The 27,986-nt window shown below is 35.6% G+C and overlaps 1 protein-coding gene across 2 annotated transcripts; it reads right to left on the bottom strand.

Annotated features, from left to right (window-relative positions):
- Positions 1-10: 10 nt before the first annotated feature.
- LOC149788935 (m7GpppX diphosphatase-like) lies at positions 11-26,438 on the bottom strand. 2 transcript variants are annotated; one of them, XM_089975080.1, is made up of 5 exons: positions 19,979-20,400; positions 19,326-19,525; positions 18,581-18,726; positions 10,375-10,599; positions 11-3,465 (listed from the first exon to the last, which is right to left on the bottom strand). In XM_089975080.1, exons 2-5 carry the CDS (start codon positions 19,390-19,392, stop codon positions 3,211-3,213), a joined length of 693 nt encoding a protein of 230 aa, XP_089831206.1. In that variant the 5' UTR covers positions 19,393-19,525; positions 19,979-20,400; the 3' UTR covers positions 11-3,210. The 2 variants fall into 2 exon arrangements, with proteins under 2 accessions (XP_089831206.1, XP_089831205.1); XM_089975079.1 differs by lacking the exons at positions 19,326-19,525; positions 19,979-20,400 and adding an exon at positions 26,099-26,438.
- Between the last annotated feature and the right edge of the window lie 1,548 nt (positions 26,439-27,986).

The raw sequence follows: 27,986 nt of genomic DNA, 5'->3' as shown, positions 1-27,986 counted from the left end.
GAAAAATGTACACGGTTTTTTCTTTTATTTTCACATCCTTTGTACACAGATTTACAACGATCAATGCTTACATGAGCACAGTCATTAGCTGTACATTATAAAATTGGGTGGCCATCAGTTTTGACTGAACAATTTATACTTTAGTTTTTAGACTTTATTTGTGGTATTATCATCAAAAAATCTAAAAATATGGAAACAGGTGAATCTCAAAATATACAGCGAAATGATTATATGTATTATAATTCATATGTGAAAAAAATAATCCAAGTTTAATTCACATTATCAGAAAATGATTTTAAAATTTAAAAAAATGTCTTAAGAAACAAACCATTCTAACCAATATTTTCACATTAAGAAATAAGAGCGATCAATTTATAAACTTAGACATGGTCTTTGTAGAAGAAATATGTTCTTATTGAAGCATAAGCACTATTAATTTGCTGGCAATTAATAACTTTAATAATGTAAAGACATGCTGATGTTTACACACTTCAAAGATTTCCTCAATCACATGAGCATTTGTTAGAAGTAATCAGCAGAACAAACAACACAGACCCTAATCTGCCACTGTATCAGGGTCTATGGTGTTTGCAGTTGTACTCGATTTATAAGTCAGTATTTATGGTATGCTTCAGTGGTAAACAACATTCTAGTTTGGTGGGAAAAGCAAACTCTAAGGTGCATGGCCTAGTGGCTTTGCTTTTTCTTCGTCAAAGTGTCTTGCCTCATAACATAACAGCTGATCCAGCCACTTTACAACTGTGCCTTACTGAATGAAACAACTTTAGGATTATTTACAAGACTACGCTAATTTGATGGTTTTACATACTTTTCTTACTGTATATACTTGCTTATAAGCTGGCTTGAGTACATGTCGCCCCCCTCTTTTTTTAGGGCTACAAAAATCAAATTTCTCTTCGACCATTTAAGCCAGGGTGTATTTTGCAAATCAGATCCGAGGAGAGATTTATTTTCAGCGAGTCGGAGTTGCAATTTCTGCATGGACATACAGTAAAAATTAACAACAAAAAAACCCAATGTAAAATACAATTATGTACATTATTGAGTGGAATGTCACAAATAAATTGACAACTTACATTCTGTTCTAATTAAATCCATTAATGCTTGACATCATTTATGATAAATCCATGAATTCAATTATAGGTCACATACCAGTATAAAGTTTTTCAGAATAATCTGATTCACAATATAATGTATAAATACGTTAATTCAACAAATCTTACAGAAAAAACAATGAAAGTTACGTCCACATATCTGTGATTGATTTTATCTTATAAATTTTACTATCTAATGTCATCTGGTAAGAAGTCTTAGAATTCATCCTCATTGTCTAATAAAGTTCTGAAATCCTGCATCATTTGTCTAATCATCATCAAGTCATCATAAATACTGTCCAACTCCATTTCCTCAGCCTCAATGTCATATGCAGATGCTTGTGTAGAGACTGAGCTTGGGCTCTGTAAGTAACACTTTCATCATACACTCTGCAAAATCTATTAAAGGCTGCAACTGAACATGTGTCAATTGTGCAGCAAGATCACTACATGGCACTGAGCATGTATCAAACTCATGGCTTGATCAAAGGGTTGTCATGTGTGTAAGGTGCAGTCTTTCCAGTCTAAGGGATTAAGGTCCAACAGTCACCAGAAAACGTAGAATTCTATTTGGCACTGAACAGGATAGTAAAGGGAGTACTGAATTTTCAACCCAAGGGCTTATCTGGCAAAGTGTACTGACAGAAAACTTTGTAAATCCTCACATGTGAAATAAGTCTAAATTATGGAAAATAAAAAACAAATTAAGTTGAAACTTTCTTTACATCAAACAGTGTTTATACAGCCTAAAACAAATATTACATCAAGTACAGGTTGTTAGGACTTGCATTAAAAGGAAAGCAATATACTTACTAGTAAACAATATTGAAGGATATTGAAGGACACTTCACTTTCCAGTATTTAATTTACTTGCAACATTTTCAAATTATTAAATTTCAAATGACTGTAGATAAAAGTATTGCGTAATGATTACTGTCATGAAACAGATAAAGTGTGTGTACGTATGTATGTATATATATGCACATATAGAGACACACACACACACATTTCTGAATGAGAATAGTGACATGAAAATGTAAAAATATTTGAAGTGACTATTTTTGTGTACTGCAAACATTTTGCGTTTCCAACATTACTCCAAGATTTATCAAATCTTTTGTATGTCACATCTGTAAGACAACACCCACTCTGCATGAATCAAATTTTCAGTAAAAATCCTTGACTTATAAGCAAGTGTATACTGTTTGCTCATATTTTATTACTCAGAATGTTACTTCTTACATTTTTATTTTGTTTCTTAACCGTTTTAATTACAATTTATTTATTGTAATTCCAAAGGCACATTAATTTAAATTATTCTAATGAAACACCTCATTAATATGCAAAGATGTCACTCATAACTGAACTTTAATATATAAAATATCTCAAAGAACAGATGGTCTCTCATTGGGGGTCATTTCTCAGTAAAACATCAAGCATGGAATCTTTCAAGATGTTGTCTTTCATAGGCATGGTCTATCAAGAATGGTTTTGTTTCATTTTCAGATGCTGTTTATAAATGAACTCGTAACAATCTGTTGAAAACTGAAACCTCAGGTGTTCACCAGCTCAATCACATGCAAGATCATGTCGTTTTTATAAGAAGATGTTGCAGTCTATTAAAAAATCAATCCTTTACAGTGTTCACAAGTTTAGACAATCACATGCAAAAATATGTCATTAATATGAGCAGATGAAACTCATAATCAATCTCACCTCAAAGACACGATCTTGTACACCAAGCTTGATCACAACCTGTTGAAAAATGAGACCTCCTGATAGTGTTGACGAGCAGACAATTGACGCGGGTGCCATACAAACAACTGATGCAGGACCATACCATAAGCTCAGGTGAATTAAAACCTGATAAATTGCTAAAAATATAATTTGGTCTAATTTGACTCAAATTTTTTTTAAGACAGTACCATGCATACAAGGCATGAACAGATGGATGGACACCACAAAACCAATACATATCCCTCTCTCTCTACTTTAGTCGGAAATAAATCTCGTTAAAGCAACCACATGTTGTTTGATGCTGTGGGGAAGAAGAAATTTTTTTAAAAGAGTAAGGTGGTTTTCAATTACATATTTATTACAAATGACCAGCATCTTTGAATCTTTTGTACAGCCCATCCATTTCCCTGATGATGTAGGTCAGTGTTTTCCATTGGTAGTAGTCTTCCTTTAGTTCAATATTCTGAATAACGTCTGTTAGCAAATGTGCAAACCCATGTGACTCATTTTTGACATGCATGAAATGCACGTGCATGTGATTATAGGATGGCTGATAGTGAATGAATATATTTAATTTGCTTCTTGGAACATCAAATTTTTCTTTAATTGCTGCCTGAAAAGAGAAAATTGTCAGTTTTTTAAATACTAATTTGTAAACAGCAGTATCTTCAAGATTTTGTGATAAAAAGTGTCTTCATTGAAGATTTCAACCTAAATAAGTATAATTACCTTAATCATGGGTATATATGATTACTGAGAATGTAAATATTGCTATTGTAAATGATTACTGATGCATGAATGACTAATGTGAATTTATATGATTACTGTCAATGTAAGATAATTGTCAATGTATATTATCAGTCAAGTTGCATGCTTGATATGGATATGATTACTGTGCATTTTTTGTATGTTATAAATTTGTGTAGTTTTACCAAAAATATTATTTTTCTTGACACACAAATCTGTTGATTTAGAATGGGGCCATGATGCTTCAACATGGAATTGAATCTTTAAATTCATGGTTCCTATCAACCACAAATTCCAAGAAAATCAGTCCCCTACAGAAAGTAAATTTTCAGTAAATTATGTCTTTCTAAGACTGCTTACCATATCACATTAAGAACTAAGCTCTGCCACCTCCTGAATACAGCCCTCCCCAAAAGACGAATAACATCTCTCGTCTCAAATATAAAAAGGGCAGTAACTCTTGCATATTACCTCCCCCTGAACACTAGTTTTAAGCTGAGCAGTAAATCAAGTATGATGCTTGCATCTGCGAGCATGTTGGAAGGGTTTTAAATTAATGAAACTGGGTAAGTATCTAGAAATTTGATTTACTGAAAAATTTGCCTTCTCCTTCAGGTATGTTCCCAGTCACATTCACATTGGTTTAAACAGTATTTATTTGCAAACATCATCATGGAATAAAATAAAATCAGACAAGAGATATAGAGGATTGAGCACCAAAGACAACCTTATAGTTATAAAGAGCACTCTCCTCATTAACAATAATATTTACTGTTATAATATGGCTGATATCATTACTGAAGGCATAACAGTACAAACAATGAAACTTGCTATAAATTAGACATTAGAAGAAAATTGTACATAAAATAATGTAATAATTTCAGATAGTAACTTAAAAGCATTTACAGCAGAAACATTTTATCGTACACTTGCAAATTAACAAATGAGAAAAATATATGAAGATGTTGGTGTTAATGGAGTTGAGGAGGGAATAAAGGACGGGTGTTATGTATTTATAATAACAATGTACCAGAGATGTAACAGCTTAAAGCATCTTAAAGTGAAGAAAATAGGTGGTGATCAAGCAAATCTCTAAGTTGTAATCATGTACTTGTGGACTGTCTTTAAGATCTTCTTGTTACCCTTAACTAATTGGAAGGGGTTACCTAGTTATATCTGTAATATGGGGCAATATTCCTATTACTTGGTTTCTAAGGTTTCGCATTAGGAGAATAAGTAATAGAGAGGGAATGCTGAAATCTTACCTATACCCCTGGCATCCTTCAAGGGAAGAAAGACTGAATTAAGCATCTGAAAGATATCCTGCTCTCCTAGCTTGAAAGCAGCACAAGCAAAGGTCACAATATCTGAGACAACTATAGCATGCTAAGAATAGGATTACTGACAAATATTTTACAGCCAAATCCTGCAAAAGTGCTGAACCAATGTCCATGACTAGATTATACTAATGTCCACTGGGCCTGGCGGTCATCAGTGCAGCAACCACTGGACCCACCAGATTCAAATCTTGTCTCCTGGAGATAAAAACCTGAAAAGGTTGACTGCATGCCAGTAAACAGGCTTTTATCATGTCTCTGATCAAAAGGTTAGTTCAAAAGTAAGGCTTACAGAGATCACTCTAATTTCATAAGCTGAAATCTTCATGAGCTCACTCTGACCAATTGAGACTTCAGAATATGAATGATCTGGCCCACTTGCCATTGACCATATCAAAGCCTGGCTACAGATGGGCTCCCCAACCACACATTCTGTAACTTCCAATTGGGGCCTTTCCATAGGAATTCCTGTTGTGAGCCAAACCTGGTTGTGCCACTGATGCAGGAATGATATTACTTTGTTTGTGATCCTGACCTTCTGATCGAATGAACTGGAAAAAGGTGCCAAAGGTCATCTGTAAGGGGTGCATTACGAGACAGTAGAATCAGATCCACTGCTGTAATGAGTAATCTGAGCAGTCGCAATAACTCTTGCTGTAATCCTCTCCCTGTTGGAAATGGAGTTGATTTTGATGATCAGCAACAAACAAATACGGAAGGAGTCATACAAGATGGAGACTGGTGATAAACTCCAAACCCAGATGGTCAAAACACTATGATGGAAGTAGGCTGGACTTTAATGGCCTTTTGCGCATGGAAGAGCTTGGATTAAAACCCTGGAGATTGCGGTTTTCTAATATTCTCCACTGATTGCTTGTTGTTTAATGACCATATCTCCTGCTGCATAATTCCAACCTCCCAATCTGATGGTACATCGGCCATGAGCAGAAAGGATGACACAGGAGGGGGTTGGATAAAAGAAATCTGAAGCTCTTTTGAAATGACAGTAGAAATGCAAGAGTCTGGCACTCACCAACAGGCTGTCTGTGGGGAGTCAACAGCAGGAGTTAGGAGGTTTGGGGAATGAGAAACCCTGTTTCTTGCCCCCTCTATAAGGCTGTATCTTAAACTGAGTGAATTGTGACCTCCTGACATTTGACTGGGATGCACACTGATTCTATGACAGGCCAGCAAATGATTCTTTATCTCTTTGTCTCCAATCATACCTCTGAATTCTGTCTATTTACTTCCTCATTTCTGCCTCCAAACAAAAATGGAGATCAAAAGGTGTTCTTATTAGTGTTGAGACATGATGCAACTTAAGTGCTGTTGATTGAAGAGATGCATCTCAATGCAAAAAATCCAAATTAGTAAAGACAGTCAAAGCATTTGCTATATAATGACGGACTCATACATGCCAAGGCCCCACCTCCTTCTGAGAGGTATAAGCATAATTATTGCTAATACACCACTCCCTTGATAACTCGCGAACCCACTTATAACGCAGGGTCAGGCATAAAAACACATTTTTTAAACCAGACAATACCCCAAAAATTGATCCCTATTTGTTGAACTTGAAGAAAATTGCGTTCAAAATCAGTATTGTTAACTTTGATGTATCTTTCATTTTATCGTTGAAAACGGTAGATAGGACCTGGAAATTTTAATCAACACTATGAAATATCAAATTTAAAAATAGTTCAAAATGTTTTTTACATTTTCTTTCCAAACAACATTCCTAGTACACCGCAATTAACGATATGTAAGGAAATTTTGATCAATGAAAATGTCACACCAAGTGAAGGCAGTACTTTAATAAATAAATACAAATTTTAAAAAAAAATTCAATTGAAATTTGTGTTTTAGTTCTGTCTTTTAGTTTCTTTTAAGTGTAATCGTCATAAATACAAGGTGCCCTCTTGTAACTGAACGTAAAATGCATCAATCTACTGTAACAGCCATATCCATGAACGTTTCTCTGAGAACCTAATTAAGTGCCAACCGTGTTTTGATAACTGACTTCCGGAAGTATCTGTTGTATTGCTGTACTGAATTAAAAGCTGACCTCCTTTGTATTATCATGTTAATTATGTCTTTTGAATCAAATAAAGATGGTGGAATAAAAGAAAAGTTAAAAGGCACAAAAATCCTACAAACGTAAAATCTAGCGACCCCTGGTCATATATATTGGGTGAACTCACTTCATTTGATCAATCGAACACTTATAAATGTTACTGTGTATGTAACATAAGCTACCTTAAATTAACAGACTCATTCGTAACTGTGATCAAAGATAACAAGGCAGTCAATAATATGTAATCAAGACTCCCTTGATGGCAAAAGAATTTCCAGGAATTCAAGATAAGACCATTGCAGAGTGCCAGTGTATCCACTAGGGGTGCAAGACTAAGTCATAAATCACCTTGGTGTCAAAAGTGGGGGTCAGATTGAGGTAAAAACAAACATTGGTATCAAAAGTGGGGGTCAAATAAAAAAAATTGGGGGGTCTCTGAAGCGCAAATGAGGGTAATGGGAAACACTCTGAGTGTTGAAACCATCTCTGATATTCTTCAGCAATAACAAGATTTTCAATTTAGCTGCTGTGGTGATTATTTTTGACATCAGACTGGCAAATATTCATTTAGGGTCAACTAGGTAACATTTGAAGTCTACTGGTGAACACCCCATGGTGAAATAACCATTCATTTGGGAGAAGTACAGATAACAATGTTTTCAAGATGACTACCACTGGGGACATATTAAGAGTCAATACGCATCCTCTCTTAAGGCCATAAGAACTCGTCTGAAGAAAAACCTTTGTCAAATGGCTTTTCCTTGAAGAGGGATAGTGAAATGGTTTTAAAGATGGCCACGATAGAGGTCCTTTTGGACATGGATCAAAACCATTTTAATTTGGGACCAACAAGACATTATAAGAAATCTTCTCGTGAAAACCACCGAATGATACGTTCTGGAGGAGAAAAAGTAACAAGATTTTCAAGATGTCAGCCATGGTGGCCCTATCAGACAACAGATTCACTCCATTTTCATTTAGGACCAACTAGATATCTTAAAGAAGTCTTCTAGTGAAAGCACAATGCTGATATGACCAGCCATCTAGAAGTGAGTGTGCATGTGTGCAATTTGGATTTTTACATGTAGCTTTAACAATTTTCTACTCGTATCGCTACAATGTCTGCAGTGTGATAATTTATAGTGATGTCTAGCACTGAGGCATCATGCTGCAGACATGTTGCATCATGTCCCACACAGTCACATTGTCCTGACACCAGGCAGACCAGTTCTAACACTAACCTCTTAATTTTGAGAGCCACACAAGGCAGCTACTAGTACCATTTTATAAGTCTTTGGTATGACTTGGCCAGGGTTTAAACTTGCAACCTCCTGTATCTGAGGCAGATGCCCTAACCACTTAGGCCACCTGAGTGGTCTAGAAGTAGCAATGATAAAATTTTCCAGATGGCCATTGCAGTGGCCATATTAAAGGTCAGATTTTAGCACCATTTTCATTTACAACAAACATTTTTCTAATACACCACTGTGGTGGCCATAATAGATGTCGTAGGAGCACCATTTTCATTTATGACCAACTGGACATGATAAAAGATCTTTCAATAAAAGCCCATGTTAATATGACCATCCGTTCAAGAGTATTAGCCATACCAAGATTCTCAAGATGGCAGCTAAACTGGATGTGTAAGTGGCACCATTTTCTTTTAGAACCAGCAAGATATCGTAAGAAGACATCTGGTGAAAATCCCATGTCAACATGACTGTTCAGGAGGAATAGCAAAACAAGATCTTCAACAGAGTTTCTGTGACTGCCATTGTAGAGATCTGATCAGCATCATTTTCATTTAGAACCAACCTGATGTCATAAGAAGTCTTTCAGTGAAAACCCCATGGTGATGTGACTGTCCATTCACAATGACAAAGACTTTCAAGATTGCCACTGGGGTGGTCATACAGCAGACCTGCCAATCCTAACAAGATTGTCTCTGTAAGGCAGCTGATTTTTTCCCATAAGTTTCATCAATTTTCAGTAATGTGTAACAAAATATCATGTACTGTTACTGTCAAGTTGGAAAACATGTATTTAAATGGTCGGTAACCGATGAATCAACAGGAAACGTTTTGTTTATAAAATACACATAGACCATATTTACCTCTAGCACAAACTTCACTTCCAAACCCTGTGGAACTCAGTGGCTTCTTGCTATCTCTCAATTTTACATAATTCTTGGAATATTTTTTTCTTCATTTAATATGATGACTGCAATCGTATACCCTGCCCTATGACATACTCAGATCAACACATATGTCCAAAGAACATAATTGTATCCCTTCCTACTTTTATTCAGAACAATCTGAATATTCCTTTTTATTCTTCTGTACTGATAATTTAAACTTTTTAAGAGGCTTATTTTTACCATTCACCTTGAACATATATCAGTAGCTAGATGCCATTTAAAAAAATTCTATAAATCAATAGTTTGATCATGCAAACCCTTAGCATGAAAAAATGTGTGCTGTTTCAAGTGTCTGTAGTATTTTTGTTAAGTTAATCTGGTTCACTGATCTATTCCACTTATGCTAATCTAACATGGATAAGCCAATTATCCGGATTTTACTGCAACAATCATATTTCTGTAGTTTTTCCTTTTATTTGTAAGTCCATATTTTAAGGGTCATTTTCATAAGACTTATAGCAAAACTGTCAGGGTTGGCAGGTCTGTATTACACGTACGATTAGCACCATTTTCATTTAGGACCATCCAGACAGCTTACAAAGTCTTCTAGCAAAAAACCCATGTTAACATGACTTTCTGTTTAGGACTGTTCCATTAAAACATACATGGGACCCAAGGAAGGCACTTTTAAAGTGGGGTACCCACCCATAGATGCAATTTAGAATTTTCTAATAATTTTAATATGAACTTTGTGAAATCAAAGCACACTTGATTATATTTTTTAAAAACTGCCTTCCTGGAGTACCATGTATGTTTAAATGGAACAGTCCTTAGGAGGAGTCGAGAAAAAAAGAATTTCAAGATGGTTGCCATATTGGATGTCAGACCAGCACCATTTTATTTAGGAACAACTAGACATCATACAAAGTCATTTAGAGAAAAGCCCATATTGATGTGACCATCCATTCAGGAGGTGTAGCATTAACAAAAAGATCAATATAGCTGCTGGGGTGGCCATACTGGATGTCCAAGAGGCACCATTTGTGTTTAGAGCCCACTAGATCATGGGATGAATGTGACTGTAAAGTTTCATCCTCCAAGTAGTTAAGGGTTAGTGATAAGACACTTGTGTTAACAGATGAATGGATGACAAATGAAAAACCATCCCTAAACTCTTCTGGTCTATGACCAGTAGAAATAAAAAAAAAGAATTAATGTGCTTCTTACTGATCCATTTTCAAGAATATTTCTTAGCAAGGGTAGATGAGTTCCATTCAGGTCTCTTAAAGACTTGATTCCACGCTTGTGAACAATGGCTTGCAGGTAGAGGGTGCTGATGTTGTTCCTGTCCCATTTCATGTCTGGCAACAAGATAAAGCCAGTTTCTGGATCCGGATCTTCAAACACAATTCTTTCTGACTCTTGCTTTTTCTCCAAAATGTTGTACACCCACTACAATACAAATTGAATCATAATTAATCTGAATGTTTCAACTCTAGAATGTTGTACACCCACTGCAATACAAATTGAATCTTAATTAATCTAAATATTTCAACTCTAGAATGTTGTACACCCACTGCAATACAAACTGAATCTTAATTAATCTGAATATTTCAACTCTAGAATGTTGTACACCCACTACAATACAAATTGAATCTTAATTAATCTGAAAATTTCAACTCTAGAATGTTGCACACCCACTACAATACAAACTGAATCTTAATTAATCTGAAAATTTCAACTCTAGAATGTTGTACACCCACTGCAATACAAATTGAATCTTAATTAATCTGTAAATTTCAAATCTAGAATGTTGCACACCCACTACAATACAAATTGAATCTTAATTAATCTGAAAATTTCAACTCTAGAATGTTGTACACCCACTGCAATACAAACTGAATCTTAATTAATCTGAAAATTTCAACTCTAGAATGTTGCACACCCACTACAATACAAATTGAATCATAATTAATCTGAAAATTTCAACTCTAGAATGTTGCACACCCACTACAATACAAATTGAATCATAATTAATCTGAATATTTCAACTCTAGAATGTTGCACACCCACTACAATAATTTCAACTCTAGAATGTTGCACACCCACTACAATACAAATTGAATCTTAATTAATCTGAAAATTTCAACTCTAGAATGTTGTACACCCACTACAATACAAATTGAATCTTAATTAATCTGAATGTTTCAGCTCTAGATGAATGTCAAAACACACTAGAGCTTCCAATGACCAAGTCTCTATTATTGAACATGTCCCCTAAATATCGGATTTCAAACACATCAGAGCTTGAAGAAGTGCTGCAAGACAAACATATCGGTTAGGGTTTTCAGTGGTGTAGAGTTTGTCAAAGTCATGGGGACAAGTATCTTTACACTGAATCTGAAAATAATTCATTTGAATGATATCAAGTATTGAAATGATTGATTTATTAATTGTAATTTTGGCTGAATGAAGGTTTTGAGGCAGATTTTACTTAACAGTCTTATAACTTTTCTCTTTTTTTCTAATTATGATACAAAAGTACACATTTTCAGAAAGGCTATACATGTGCAAATCATATATAAATAAATGCAACATGTTTTTTTCTCTCAAGTAAAGAAATTTCTGAAATCTGAAGTCCAGACATTTTGAGTTTTAAAACATTTTTCTTTTCCCTGAACAACATATTCACACTATGATTATATAGTTTTGTACATGTTCTAGTGATCTGTTTCAGAGACTTTTGATGAAATGTTTTGTGTTTATTTTCTGGCTATGCAAGTAAATAGATAGGAATTAAATTGTCAACATTACCAAATATTACATTTTAAAGCCTTCTAATTTCAAACCCAAGTCATATATGAAAAGTCTCAGGCACAATTCACTAATTCCCATATAAGCCTAGGATATTACAAATTCTAAAGAAAATGTGTTTAATAGTCTCTAAGTATGAATATTCAAGAAATTTAAACTTAAATAAACATTCAATCTCTTTAAAATGTAGGGGGTTGGGGTTGATGGGAGTAAACTAATTCTAATTATGTTATATTTGCCTGCTGCAATTGCATACTGTAGCTCATACTTTTTTTCAAGGAGAATACCCTGACTGTACAACAAAAATTCTATCCTCCCATTAGGGAGAACCTGAAGATTCCAGAACACTGGTTGTCCTCTAGGACACACCACACATTCTTGCCCATGTGTACTGCCCCTTCAATCTTTTTGAGGGAGCAGCCTAACTTAGTGGGACACCACTGAGGGCAGGAAGAGGGAATCTGGCAATAGCAACAGGTAAGCGTTACATCATTAAAATTATTTTACACACCACCTCCCCACAAAAACACATTTTAATATCAGTAACACCATACCTGTTGCTATTGCATAACTGAATTTATCAGTGTGGGTGCAGTCTGATGATCCCACAAATAGCGAATAAAAAACAAACAAGGAATACTCACCCTCATGGAAGAGCAGACGACTGCTGTGGGATGTAATCCACATGTGTCACTTATCAACAATGACAACTAGGTCTAGTGAGAAAATACCTTTGATTTAGTTGGCTACTGAACAAAAGTAAAAGAATACATTAATGTGAGAGTGCCAAAACATAGCTTTCATCACATCCTCCACAGATGAATGAATTAGACAGGCCCATGAGGCTTTATTTTTCATGAAGGCAGGTCAGTAAGGAAATGGCAAGGTCTCTTGATAGTTAATGAGTTAGACAGGTCCATGAGGTTTTATTTTTCATGAAGGCAGGTCAGTAAGGAAATGGCAAGGTCTCTTGATAGTTAATGAGTTAGACAGGCCCATGAGGCTTTATTTTTCATGAAGACAGGTCAGTAAGGAAATGGCAAGGTCTCTTGATAGTTAATGCAACTGACCTATAAATGGTGAAAGCTGAAATGTCAATTAAATCTTTAATGGGATGAAAAGACACTTAGTACCTGTACTTCTCATTAAAGGTTGCCAAATAAAAACATAAAGCACTTCTGGGTATAAAAGTCTATCTTAATCATTACCAGCAAAGATACAGCTGAGACTGGGGAACTCAAGTGGGAGTGGAACAACCAATGGAAACTGGTTTTTAGTTATAAAACCTGGTTGACAATGGAGAGAAACTGACCCATAATTCCCACAGCCCTGATCAATGGTCCAAAGGAGTGGGTATTAAAAGACAAGATTCAAGAAAGATTCCATTTGGACAATATAGAGCAAGGTACCGGTCTTTGCAGCTCGAAACACCTGATCAGGTCTGCAAAGTGATAATCTGTCCCAATGGCCAGGCCTTGTGGAAAGGTCTGCTAAGTTATAATCTGTCCCAGTGGCCAGGCCTTGTGGAAAGGGCTGCTAAGTGATAATCTGTCCCAGTGGCCAGGCCTTGTGGAAAGGGCTTCTCAATAGCCCTTAATAGTAAAAATTGAGTATTGTTCCTCTTCAAAATGGAAGAAAAGAAAATTAGCCACTGTGCTCACAGGGGAATAGCTAGGACTGACATGTTTTCATGTACACCAATCACAAAAGATTCTCCATTTGGCATCATATGCCATAGATGTCAATCTTTCCTGCTCTGAATGATGCACTTGCCAACTTTTCTTTGTGGAGAGATCATTCGAGTTGAGTCAAGTGCAAAGGTGTGGAATCTCTGGGCTGTTGTGCAGCTGACAGCACCTGTGCTGTGACAGAGGGTCCCTCCTCTGAGGTAAGGTCCTGGGACTAACAGCAGATCGCAAAGATCACTGAATCACAACTGTCAAGGCCAATGAGGGGTGATTTAAAATGAGCTGAGCAGTGGAGTGCCTAACTCTGTGTAGAACCTGTGGGATCATACTGAAAGGTAGGAAGGCTTAAGTGACGAGACAAACCCCACTTCTGGCTGAAAGTGCTCACCGCCTAGGCCCTCTGGTCAGTACTGAGAAATATAAAACAGGAGCTTGTTGTTTAGCTTATCAGAAAACAAGTCCACCAATGCTGGAACAGAGATTCTGCTAAGGATTGGTGAAGTGACCATTCCATGAGGACTATTTCCCCTTTCCTTGGCAGACTGCCCACCAAAATATTATGTCTGCCAGGAATGCGGTGAACTCAGCAAATAATTCCCACTGAAGTTGCCCAGTGAAAGTGGTTCTGAACCTCCACACAAAAAGGGGCATGTATTCCTCCTTATTTCCTGAGGTACACTACCACCAATGCATAACCTCTCATCTGGTGGATGCACCCTTTATGGGATAAAAACACTGCCCTCATTTCAAATCATTTAATATGGAAGTTAGATTCTTCCCAGTACCATAAACATTAAAGGAACAGTCCTTCCAGCTCTAGATGAGCACCCCTGAATTTGATGCATCTGCAAATATGTAGGAGTGCAGTTCAGAGTGGATGAGTACATGGGGACTCCAACCCAAAAATGGACATGATTTGTTCACTAAATCAGATGATGGTAGAAATCCCCACCTAGAGAAATCAAAGTATTCAAGGGGTCCCAGCATAGTTTCCACACTGCCAAAAGGAGAGACTTGAGAAGATGCAAGTATATCTACCTATGGGAACCTGGTCTGCTGTACAGTTCCAGGTCCCCTGCAGAGACAGAAAAAAACAAGTTAACAACATGGTCTCTACTCTCAGCACCTCCAACAGGGACATGATCTTGTCTACTCTGTCCATAGGGACACTAGTCCTGTTTGTCTCTCAAAATCCTGAGCAGCCACGGAGGGGATAATCCCTCCAAAACAGTCTCTGCCCTATGTGGTAGCCCTTAGAAGATTCTTATTGTACTCTAGCAAGACATTGGAAATGTCCATAGCAATATCCCTGCAGAGGAGCCCATCTGGAGCCGCTTCAGCATCCAGGGTGGTTGGTTAAATGAGCCAAGAAGAGGTATGGGTGCAAACTAATGACCTCGTGTTCAAAAGTCATGTATGTGTCACACACTTTATCCATTCGGCCACAATAACTAGTTGCAAAGCTGTATACCACATACAGAAACACACCAAATACCATTCAAAGAAACAAAGTTGGCTTTTGGGGGGGGTCTCAATATTCAAAGGCTCCAGCAGTCACAAACAGGAAACAGCATACTTCAATACCTGTATCAAAATAATTATACGAATTAGATCTATGTTATGATTAGGTGATTGACACATCATTTCCATATGATTGAATTTTTTAAAAAATGGTGATACAAATTTTGTTTTTATTATTTCCCTTACAAGAACAACCAAACAATAGGATACATGTACATGTGGAGACAGCCATGCAGAATGCCCAAAATATCTGTTGGAAATGAAGATCTCTGCAACATCTAAGATTTGACAATTTTCCACATTATTATTAATTTCAACAGCATGCTGAGGTCAGATTAATTAGGAACAATTACCAAACTTCTGTTGTTAATGATGGGACCATACTTTGAGCTGTTACTACCACCGCGTCAAGTTGGATGGCTTCATGTATTACCAACGCACATTTCCCAAGCTGAAACTGACATCATCTGATGCTAACATTTAATAACAGTATTTACAATGGTCACTGCCTTGATTTCTGCTGAACATATGCTAAAGTCAAGTATTAGGGAGAGACCAGTTAAGTTTTTAATGGTTGTGTATGTGTGGGTGTAAATGCTTCAAAAATGTTGTCTTGTTCTGACTTGCAGTATAAAAAAGGACACTATGCCATTCCTTGTTTTGGTTGGACATAGCTGAACATTACTTTAATCCAAGACAGCCATATAGATTCTTCATTTTACTTCAAACAAATTTATCTTGTGATGAATGAAAGAACAAAAAAATACCCCCATCAGAAAGAACAATTTAGCCCCATAAATTAAATGGCCAGTCCCTTACAGTACACATGCCGTCTTAATTGAACTAGTTCATAGTCGTGTATATGTATATTGAGCCTCATAGCTGGGATATTAATGCTTGTGGTTCTCATTTAATTGTAAATTCAGTGTTTTCTGTTTTGTTATTTGTGGCTGTTATCTGGAATTGAATTGTCCATACCGCAGCAGATTATTTGTCATGTCTAAACAGTAGGATAAATTTACACTGTCCAACACATGCTGAACAAGGTGTACCTCTTGTAAAGTCAGGACCAAAGTTTGCTCAGATTTCTTTGAATAAAGCATTAACTTATTGCAAAAGAAGTTGATCAACATCTTCTAAATGCATGCATGCCAACCCCCAACCAACCCCCCTGAGGTATAAAAAATTATTGCTATTATAAGCGGCAAAAATGTCATTTGGGTGTAAAAAGTATAAGCTCTATATTACACGCCTCAACTACAGCACACATGAATAAGATATATTTTTACTAATAACCTGGTTCTGCTCTTGGTCAAAATTCTCATCACAAAGAACAAACTCCATATCAATTAGAACCAGAATACAAGCAGACTGTAGCCTGAGAAATTATTTCTATTAAGCACTCATTAACTATTCTTCATGTAAATTTTGCTGAATGATCATGAACTGAAAAATCTGCAATGAGGTCAGATACTCAGCTTGCTGTATTACATTACTCTTGTATGCTTCTTTTAAAGTTTATAAAGCAGTGTTGATGTGTTGTTTTTCTCTGATCTGACATGTTTTGAAGTTTGAAAAGATCCATACGCTGTTACATTTTTGGTCATGTAACGTCACAACTCACAATATTACACGTTCCACTTAATATCTAGCATCATTTTCTTTAAAAGTGCAGACTGGTTCACAACTTTACAAGCTTAGCAATGAAATGAATCTGGGAGGTAAAGTTCACATTTGAAGAAACCCGTCTTTTTTCTTGAAAATGGGTCATCAGTGTTTTATCTATTCATGTGTCGTGCGTTAAATATGCAGACGTTTCCAATTTGACGCACAAAAATTGTCGCCGGTACATAAATTGATGCATTCCCATAGTTATGCTTTGCTTATTAACAAAAAACAAAGGTACAGTCTAAAAATCATCACTGGTACATACACTGATGCACCCCAATATTATGTTTTGCTGATTAACACAAAATTAAGGTTTGGTCTAAATAAATCAATGGCTAGATTACCTCTCCCAAACAGGGAAAACACAAACACATCAATTTCATACGCTAATGTTATCATAGTACATAGGGTTTCAACTGAGTGTGGAACCTGGAGCTGACCTTATGTGACCTGTAACTGTCACATCACTTGTAGTAACAGATGTTAAAACCGTATAATCAACATACCCAAGAAAGAGGCGGAAAATAAACACATGATTTTTTTAAAGTAATTCTCACGAGAAACTGTTATTTATGTGCCCCTTTGTCACATAATGAAGCAACAATTTTCCATTCGCTCAATTGTATGCCTTGCTTTGTTCAAAGATACTGTCAGCGTTTGACTGAAAATGGCGTCCAAGGCAAAAAAATTAAAATAGATCCGAAACAAACAAAATTATCTTTTGTACCGTGTTTATGACCAACCAATGATAATAGTATTATTACTGAACCAAAGATGAGGAAACATTTACTCGTAAGATAAAATGTATTATTTTGTGCAGCAATGATCAAAAACACAGCTGGATACATTTTTAAAAAAAGTTAAGTTGGGTGAAGAATGTGACACTGAAGATGCCTGTATGTTTTGCCATATATGTACAGAAGTTAATAAAACCTCCATGACCAAATATGCAAAAAAAACACTAACTTTCAGAACAGTACACTGGCAAGGCATGCTGGGTTGCCAGAACACAAACTGCTGATTTAAGGTCCACATCACCAGGCAGATCTGAATGCAGATTTATAAAAATATTCTTCCAAGCAAGACAGAGCAGTGAAAGTGCTACTTAAGTGTGTACACTGGCTGAGCGTCAAAGACATCCCTTTTTTAAAATACAAATCTCTTCTTAATTTTAATACACGACTTAGCAGCTGAAGAAATTGATGCCTTTGGCATTTTAAAGAATTCTGCCAATCAGTATGAATGGCTACTACTTGTTCAGAGTTACTGGAAAGCCTATCAAATGTTGAGGATAGTCTGATATGTGACCTGCAAAATTTGTCATTTGTCCATATAGTCTAGTGTACTATGTAATTTGGTGAAAAAAAGCGTAATGATTAAACCAAAAGCATAATGGTTGGCATGTATGTAAATGTACTGAATATACACAACTTTTGAGATTATTTTTTATTGTCCATATATATGATAAAAATAAAAGACCACTGATTGTTGAAATGGTATTTGACTGTAAATAACTAATGACGTATCAAGTCTTTCCATGAATGGTCAATATTCAGTGGCTGTTAAACTGTCAATCAGCAAAGTCAGCCAGCACCTCCATGGTGGAAATGCTACTAGTGTTCCAGCCTAGGTGGAGTGGTGAATTTTAGGTATTTACATCCCCTGCCATGACAAGTGAGGTTCCCAATAACCAAAAAGGATTTATATTACATGAACAAAACAAATGCCAGAAAGTTATATACCTGGACACTGAATTCCTTTTCTTCTAGATATGGAAGAGTGATACTCTTGTATAGGTCAGCTGTCTCTGTTACAACAAACCTCTCCTGGTCCGTGTACTTTGTGATGTGCTTCTCAGTTGCTGGATAAATCACAGTGGCCTTGACAGCTGAAAAGAAACGGGGATAGTACGCTGAAACATACGAAGGCAAAATGCATGAAAAAGTGACAAACTGATATTTTCTTCTTATTATAAACCAAAGAAAGAGTGACTAAATTACAAAGGATCCTAAAATGAAGTGAAATGTGAAGTGAACTGTCAAGGCCCATAACAGTGAACAAGAGGCACAAGCAGGCATATCATTCACCTGCGGAACTGACAAATGTAAGCTTCAGTTAAGAATGTAAATGCACACATGTACAAAAGTACAGTGGAAAGAAAAGTTGGAGCATTTAGTTGCCCCATTGTCTTTAAGGCCTAACAAAAATATGAGTGTTTCTGGTTTCATGCTAAAACGAAATTGGATTAGTTGGTCAAAATAATATATTTAAATATTCATTTATGCCATCACCATTTACTGAAATTTAACCAGGGTTGCATTACCCACTTTTATTCCTCTGATATAAGACTTTGTCAATATAAATCACCAATATGATGTCTTACAACAGTTAGATTTACACTCTCTACAGTACTGCTCGTAAAAAATTTCATTATTCCATACTTTGTGATGGAGGTGGAGAGAGATTGGAGAGGATATAAGAAAATACCTCCACCATCTCTCTGTCCATCCTGGTGGAGTTGCTGCAGCTTATCACGGAGAAGTGCTCTGTACATCACCACATTATCGCTTAGTCGCAGCTAATAACCATCACAAAGTGGACGTAGTTTAGATGAAATGGTTTACTGTTATGACAGCATGCGCTAGAGGTTCACTGAGAGACTGGCACTGGTTTATCTATGGTGTTATCTGTTTCAGGAGCAAAATATCTTACTTTCTGATACTGAAAACATGTGATTACATGTAAACATTTCCTAGTTCTAATGAAGATAATGTATGATACATAAAGCCAAATCAAATTTGAGAAAATCTTAACATAATACCAATACACTGTAAACTTTATTACATTTTGTGTAAGTAACCTAAATTTGCACCCTTTTTTAAAAAAATGTTTTATTTAATATGCTATTGGTATCTACAGATACTTTTGCACTATTTTTTATACAGATCATATGTGTGTGTGCGTGTGATTTAGATATTTTAATGTAGCTTTAAGCTCTTTTTAGTCATATCGCTACAATGTCTGCAGTGTGACAGTTTATAGCAATGTCTAGCACTTAGGTATCCTGTAGCAGACATGTAGCACGATGTCCCACCCAGTCACATTATTCTGACATCAGGCCAACCAGTCCTAACACTAACCTCTTAATGCTGAGCACCAAGCAAGGCAGCTGTTAGTACCATTTTTGTACGTCTTTGGTATGGCTCGGTCAGGGTTCGAACCCACGACCGCCCGCATATGAGACCGACGCTTCAACCACTAGGCCACCAGAGCGGTAAAGATCATATGAAAGTCAGCAGTTGCTCACTGCTGTGAAAAGAATGATAAAACATCAAATAATAAAAAACCACTTTCACACATACAGGAATTCTCACTAACATGATTTCTTTCAACATCCAATCACAACATTATACAGGGGATAATTAATATTTGCAAAGCAGAGTTCTGGTGTTTGCTGCATGAACATACAATAGCATAATTTAACGCATGAAGCTAACTGACCATCTGGAATTATAAAAATGATAACAATGGTATTTGTGTGCATGTGAGACAGACACAGACAGAGAGCATTAACACATTAACCCCTAGCGACGGGTTAATGTGGTAGGAGATAGTAGCCTACTGCCGTGCTCTGTAGTGTCATGGTCATGCATGATACACTAAAGTGGATGGTATTATAGAAAGGTAGACAGATGTAGCTCTACAATGATAACAATTACCTCTAAAGTCCAGGAAGTGACAATGATCAAGCAGAGATATCAGCTTTTTATAGGTGCACATCTGAAGTAAGGCCAAACTGTATACTCTATAACCTATACTACACCATCATAAATGGGATTAGAAGTTCTTTTAACAATATCTAAGATTGTTACATGTTTAGGCTCGAATAAACAGTAACATAGAAAGAGTGAAAACAACAAGCTTTGTAAAATTTAACAAATAATTTATTTCTGTAAAATGAAAAAACGAGAAGAACTTACGGTTGCAAGAATCAAATCCAAAAATAATCCATGAATTAAATTGCAAAAGTCCTAGTAATAAATGTTCTAATAATTTCAGGTTCGATTCCTGATGGAAAATGCAAGATGGATGGTGATGACATATGCTGTAGTCAGTACTGTGCTTTTCTACAGTTCCATGCAGAAATATAAAAAATGACACTCCGGTGTTGGAAGTCCAATTAAAATTTGTAAGCAATGTCTTTCCAAAATTTCTGTGTGAGCACTCCTCAAAATATTTCCAGAGGAAAAAGAATTAATCCTTTGAAATCCAACTGATCTGGTTACAACAAAATAACTTGACATCAGTGTAAAAAGACCAAAACTGAGAAATCTCTCCCTACACATCTATATTAAAACTAACAAATGCGCAGTAATGGAAAAAATACGAATTGCGAAATCGAGGGGGGCGGTCACATAATCGTGTTTATGTCACATACACCAAAATTGACTTTGACAAAAACCAATCATTTTAAAACAAAATAGAACTTGTTTACGAAGGTTGCTACAAATTTTGAAACAAGGTCAGAATTTAGATCAACACCTGGTGTTTACGAAAGAACGATTCAGGTCAACTGATTTTGTGGGAAAATATCTTCAGTGAAGAAATTACATTATAATAGCATATAATAGAATAACATTTTTAAAATTGACAAACAATCAAATTAAAATAAATATGAATTAAATCAGATGAATGTAACATGATATACAAAGTATTTTTTAAATAGATTGTATAACCAGCAAAAAAACCACGGACATTGTTTTTCTTTTAAAATCTAACCCTATGCAAAATAAAAAAACTGTAGAGCTCCACCAAAAACAGTTCTGTTTTGATCTGCAGGTCTAATTAGCAACAGGGGGCATTGCTAGAGGGCACTGGCAATCAATATTAAGATTTTCTCAAAATTAATAGCTATCTCATTACCCCTGGTATTTTAACCACTTTCATATGTAAAAACCTGACTTTATTAGATCCAAATGTATTCATTGCTGAAAGGTCGGATCTCTACACAGTGGTCCCCCTCTTATATGGCAACCCCTTCTGCCACAGAAAAGTGGCCTTATAAATGGGGTAGCCTTTCTAGAGGAGGACTATATTTGTCAGATGTGTATGTATATAAAGTAAATGGAAAGCTACATATAACTTAAAGCAGTTATCTTATTTAAAAGTAGCATTAATTATTAAAATGTTCTTCTTGTCTTAAAAACAGTTTTTTCAGGATAACATAAATTCATAAGCCTTATTCTTAGGCATGAAATGTGGGTGGGGTATTGTTGGCATACACATTACAAAACCATTGTGAAATGTTATTTAAATCTTGGTACATACATTTGTTTTTGTTTGTAATTCAAATAATTATCTTTCCATTTATTCCATTTTCCCACTGATACAGAATATTCTCCTTATCTTTTATGATCTTGTTTATTTGAGTACTCCCACACATAAACTTTTTCGGCAAATGAACTCTTCTTTTTGTCGTCAAGTTGAACTTTAACTTTTTCTTCTAAATTATTATTTCTTCATTTATGTGATGACATGTTAAAGTTCTGTAATGATTTATTCCTATGTTGATAACTGTACAGTACTGAAATTTAATTTTGCAGATGAAACTTTTGTAAACGAAAAACCTTGTTATAAAGGAAGTGATACATATACTGTCACATGACTTTTCAGTCTTTCTCAGGTACCCTGTTTTGTTCAAGGTTAATTGTTTCTCAAAGTGTAAAAATGACTTAGTCGAGGAAATGGGACTCAAAAGGTTTTCCTTGAACAGTACAACAGGACCTCCATTTAATGACATCAAGTACTTAAAAAACAGATATAAAGACAAAAATAAATATAAAAAATTAAAAACGAATCATTTTACTTACAAACTAGTGATAAGTAATCCATGGATGGAATATCAGAGGCCATAATACGTCTTGGATTTACATCCAGTCATGTAGCTTAAGTGTTAGGCCAGCCATTGCATATGGCTTATTCCCAGCATACTTTAAAAAGCACAGTGATCTCGCGTGATATCACGGAAAATTCTGCTGTTTATACAGAAAAAAAATATAATGAACACGCTTTAAAATGATATCAAATTTGTATTTTTAAATTGAGATTTACCTGAAAAATTGTCATTTTTAAGTTTTCATAGTGTAAAATTTGAAGCAAAAACAAAACCGATTTACACAGTAAAGATATCAAAATGTAGATCATTCTCTATGTGTTACAAATGGTTCTAAATATAGTAACATGGGAAATAACATGCATAATCCCATGCCTTATAATAAACATGCAAAATTTTGATGTTCGGACAAACTGCCGCTGCACAAATTATGCCCTTTACTTACCTCAAACAAACATGTACTTTAGCCAACATATCTTTCAGTAACGAAAACCTGATATCTGGCAGCAGACATCAGCAAAAATAATTGGATTAATTACCTGGCCATAATCAAATACTGGTTCTGGGTAGATATGAATAACAAAATGTGGCCGCTTGTGAGGGACAAATTTTACATTTGTTCACTAACATATTGGCCACTGGTCATGTTAGAGGATAGACAGAGTTTCCTCTGACCCTTCCCACCCACTTTTGATATTTGGACATTTATGTTAGTGTGTAGGGTAAGAGTCCACTGCCTACAGAAAAGCTGGAGTCAACCATGCCAGGAAGAACAGTAATTCTTCCTGGCATGTGCATATGTAAATATGTAATCAATACAACATAGAGTTCAAAAGCACACAAAAGCTTTATTTTAAAGAATTCTGAAGAAAAAGTACTTGTTAACACTATTGTCACAGTTGTATTGCTCAGCACAGGGGCTAGTATCGTTGCTTACAATTGACCTGTCATACATGTACTATATAATAACTACAAGGGAGGACACTTGTCTCCTTGCTCACGCTACCTATTTAAGAGTAGCTTAATAAACTTGGTACCGATATTTAGCTCAGACATTTGCCTGTGTATCCCTATCAAAAGTTTGACTTAACATCATACCTTTAAGGAATGGCAAATCATTTTCCCACGCTACTGCTTGACATGGCCCTGATCGTGCCCACTTAATTTGCAAGTGAGATCCCGCTGAATGGAATACTGTCCTCTCATTGGTTAAAAGAAAATGATGCCCTGTATTTATTTATAACTTATTTTCAGTTGACCAATGAAAAGGTAGTATTCTATTCAGTGCATTGTTTTTGCATATTAAGCAGGCGCGATCAGGCTATGTCAAGCAATAGTTTGCACGTTTTTTGGCTAAGGTTCTTTTTTTTTTTTTGCTCACTACCCAAACGCTCCAACAGTCACAAACAGGAAACTATATATTTTACATTTCCATTGAAAAAATTATAAGAATTAGATCAATTTATTACGATTACATTATTGACACATCCTTTCCATACAACTACTTTTTCTATCATGATAAGAATAGTTTTTATATTTTCCCTTACAAGAATGAACATATAATTGAATAAACATGGAGATATCCAAGCAGAATGCCGTACATTTGTTGGGAATTAAAATCTCTGAGCATGAGCATCTAAGATTTTAAAATTTTCCACCTTATTATTAATTTCAACAAAACACTGAGGTTCAATTAATTAGGAACAATTACCAAACTTACGACTTATGATACCGTAATTGGAGCTGTCAAATACAACGTGCCAAGTGTTAGATGGCTTCATTTGATGGGAACACACCTTTTCCAAGATGAAACTAATACTATCTGATGCTAATATTTTATAACAGTGTTTACAATAGCCACTGCTTTGATCATGAAGAACATCCGCTGAAGTTAAGTCTTTGTTAAGGAGAGGCCATTTAATTGTGGGAGGGGGTAAAGACATGTGTTTCTTGCTCTGACTTTCTTATATAAAGGACACTGTGCCATTCCTTTTCTTGCTTTAAATAATTCGCGTCAGCTATACTATAACATTTTGTATTTCAAAACAAGGCATAACTCCCTCCTTATAAGACAGGCAAAATGTGGCATTTGATAGCAGGTGTTCAGCCACCGGAAAAAAACAAAAGTTGAATGAGAATGATGAGGAATAATTCTTATGATGGGAAAAGCATAAGGAAAAATTTCAGAAGAAATGGACAAAAGACAGGGAATGGCTGAATTATGAAGAGGAAAGGAACATTATGTGGTGTAACTGGTGTAGGCAATTTGCATACACAAACACACAGAAAATATCCAGTTTTGCTGCGGGTTGTTCGAACTTTATAATTGAATCGGTAAACGAACATGAAAGCTGTGTGACATTGTTTTGTGAACAGGACTAGTAAAGATTTGGCAGGACTAGTAAATTTCTCAATATACTAGTCCTTATGGCTACAAAGAAATTTGTGTTAAATTCAAGCCCTGCTACCCTGATGTCGTTTCACTAATAAATTCAAATTCTCACAAAAGAAATGGACACGTTTTCAAGTTTTGTAAGCCTATATTTCATTTGGATGGAACGCGATGAACGCCGGGAATGCCGAAATCAGGTTAGGTTGAAATACTGTTCTTTAACAAAATGAGTAAAAATATATTATGGGGGCCCCGAGTGGCCAAGTGGTCTAAAGCGCTCTTCGTTACGGATCACTGCCATCTCACCTCTGCGGCGGTTCGAGTCTAAGATTCAGCCAAGGTGGGACTGTGAGAAAGCTTGCCAGTAGGTTCTCGTGGGTCGGTGGTTCTTTCCGGGGTTTTCCGGGTTCTTCCTCCACCATTAATACTGGCCACCATGTGTAGCCTATCGTGCTGAAAAATGGCATTAAACCCCAAAACAACAACAACAAAAAAAAAAAAATATATTATGCCCATTGGAACTGTAAAGCAATGTTTTGTTTCATTCAAGAAACATATCCCCCACATGAACCTACTTAATACATACTTAGGTATACCACAACTACTGTCACATTGCAACAAATTTAAATTTATGGCAACAGAACATGAAAATGTGTCCATTTGCTAGTGTCATATTTTCATTCCGCCAGGATAGAGACAGCACAGTAAGTATATTAATTTCACACAAATTAGTGAAAGAGTGTCGATATATGCCGCCAAATGTGTGAAATATTCCTAAAACTTTGACTACTCGTTAAACAAGGCCATTGTTTGGACAGTAAAAATAGCACTAAAACAAAACCAACATGTGCTATGTCTTACATTGTAGGATTAGATACCATTAATTTCCAAAAGCTGCTTAGTTATCCCCCTTGATTGAGCAGTGCTACTATTATTGATACTGAATTCGCTATGTTTAATTAATGTTGTATTTACCATTCTCTTGCACTGGAAGGTAGGCATCATAAGTACCATATATGTCATTTTTCAGCGTCTCTTTTAAGTTAGTATCTTGACAGACATAGTTGGTAGCACGCTCGCTGGAGAAAGGTATTTTCTCAAGGAGGACTACTGCCTGATCATCGCTGCCTTCAAATTGACCCAAAATAAACAAACTTTTGCTTTTTGCATTTTCACATAATACTTTTTCTAAAGAAAATCCTTTAAATGATTTCAACGGAGACAATACACAATCAATTTTATCCCCTTCTTCCAGCTTTCTCTTCTTGGCGGTAACAGCATTGTGGGCTTCGGAAGCAGCCATTTTGATTATCCTTCCAAATGAAGAGCTCCATCAAGGAAACAGCACAAAAACCAATCAATCTGTTGCTCTGTGCACGCTGCGTTTTACTATACTAAAATACCATTCAGTGTATTTTTACAGGAAATAAACATTCTTGTTTTTCAAAAGTAGTTAAAAAGTATTTTAAAAAAATATGTTATATTCATATCACATGCAGTGTACAGATAGATACATGCACGCACATAGAATCTATGACAGATTGTTGCTAACGTTGTTCAAATAGTTGTTTCCGTGAGAAAATCCGAATTTGTTGAGCATAATGCTACGATGTGTCCCGAGTGTACATTATAATAGGAAATATTTTTAACCGTCTGTAGTTTGTGAAGTAGGACAAGTGCTATCATTTTTAGTTTTCACCGGCCTCGATTATCATCATCTTTATATTAATCAATTACCATCGTAAATCCAGTCAGTTAAAAGTTCAAGTAAAGACGCTGGCAATCCAGACGTTAAGCAACGTTGTGTTTTGTGATGATGATAAATATTTGCATAAAACTGTAATTTACGATAGAAAGAGTTGCTTATGTGGTTCTCCTTTACTTTCTTCAATGCCTCACTTTTGCTTTAAACTGAATCTTTAGATTTAAATGTTTAAATTCTTACAATAATAAATTTAAAAATAAATAAATATCCAAATCCCCCTGCATAACGTGTAAGAATAAGTTGGTTACAGTGTAATGGTGGTAAATAGTCAAAACGAATGTTTCGATCGTGATGAAATATAAGCTGTAAGCGATTTTAGGTGCAGATTTTCTGATGCGCGATATAAGTTATAATTTATATAGTAAGTGGATAGCCAGGTATTGGTCAACTTTCGCTTTCTGATCAATATTGACAGTCAGCCTCAGTGTCATACAATAATTATTAAAACAGTCGAATAAATGCTGATGCCAGAGCTTGTTTCCGAAATGAGGAACAGGTTGACCTGTGTACATTGGGTGATTGATAAGTAGTTCATGTAAAGTAAAAGATGAACATTTGTATGGAAGAAAACAAAAAAAAACCTAATTGATCTGTCATCTACAACAATATGATATAGGACCGGAACTAGGCTATTTCCTAGCCCTGCGACTGCCTTCATACTGGATTCATGTCTGCAGTAATTTCCTTTTTTAATTTTTAATTTTGCGTTTAAATACGTTTATGTTTTATTAGGCGGTAAAATTTATTCTCAGAGTAAGTATCTTTAAAAAAATAATACCGATTTCCTATCTGAGTCGGATGTTTTCACGAAGTGAATGCAAAAAGCAGCTTGTGTACATATTCGTTTACGATAATTCTACTTGTATAGATTTGGTCAGTTGCTCTTAAACCATTTCTGAATCTAGTTTTCACTTTTCGTAGTCTTTACAAGCATTTTGGTAGTATTGGTGGAAACAGATTCATATGACAACTGTATAAATTTATACCTTTGTAGTTTTTGCATTCATTTATATCACCAGTCTTGTTCATATTACATATCGATAAATTTCATGCCTTAGGAGAACTTTCTTATTTAAAAATTGTATTGAGCATTTTAAG

This window comes from Sinohyriopsis cumingii, chromosome 11, assembly GCF_028554795.1.
Source record: "Sinohyriopsis cumingii isolate HCF-2022 chromosome 11, ASM2855479v2, whole genome shotgun sequence".
Lineage (NCBI taxonomy): Eukaryota > Metazoa > Mollusca > Bivalvia > Unionida > Unionidae > Sinohyriopsis > Sinohyriopsis cumingii.
This window is presented reverse-complemented; position numbering and strand designations above follow the sequence as displayed.

Coding starts and splice junctions, on each gene's coding strand:
- LOC149788935 (XM_089975079.1), bottom strand. CDS start 26,426: ATGGCTGCTTCCGAAGCCCACAATGCTGTTACCGCCAAGAAGAGAAAG. Junction 18,727..26,098: donor CCTTCCAGTGCAAGAGAATG/GTAAATACAACA, acceptor GTTTCTTTTCAG/CTGTCAAGGCCACTGTGATT. Junction 10,600..18,580: donor AAAAGGAATTCAGTGTCCAG/GTATATAACTTT, acceptor TTTGTATTGTAG/TGGGTGTACAACATTTTGGA.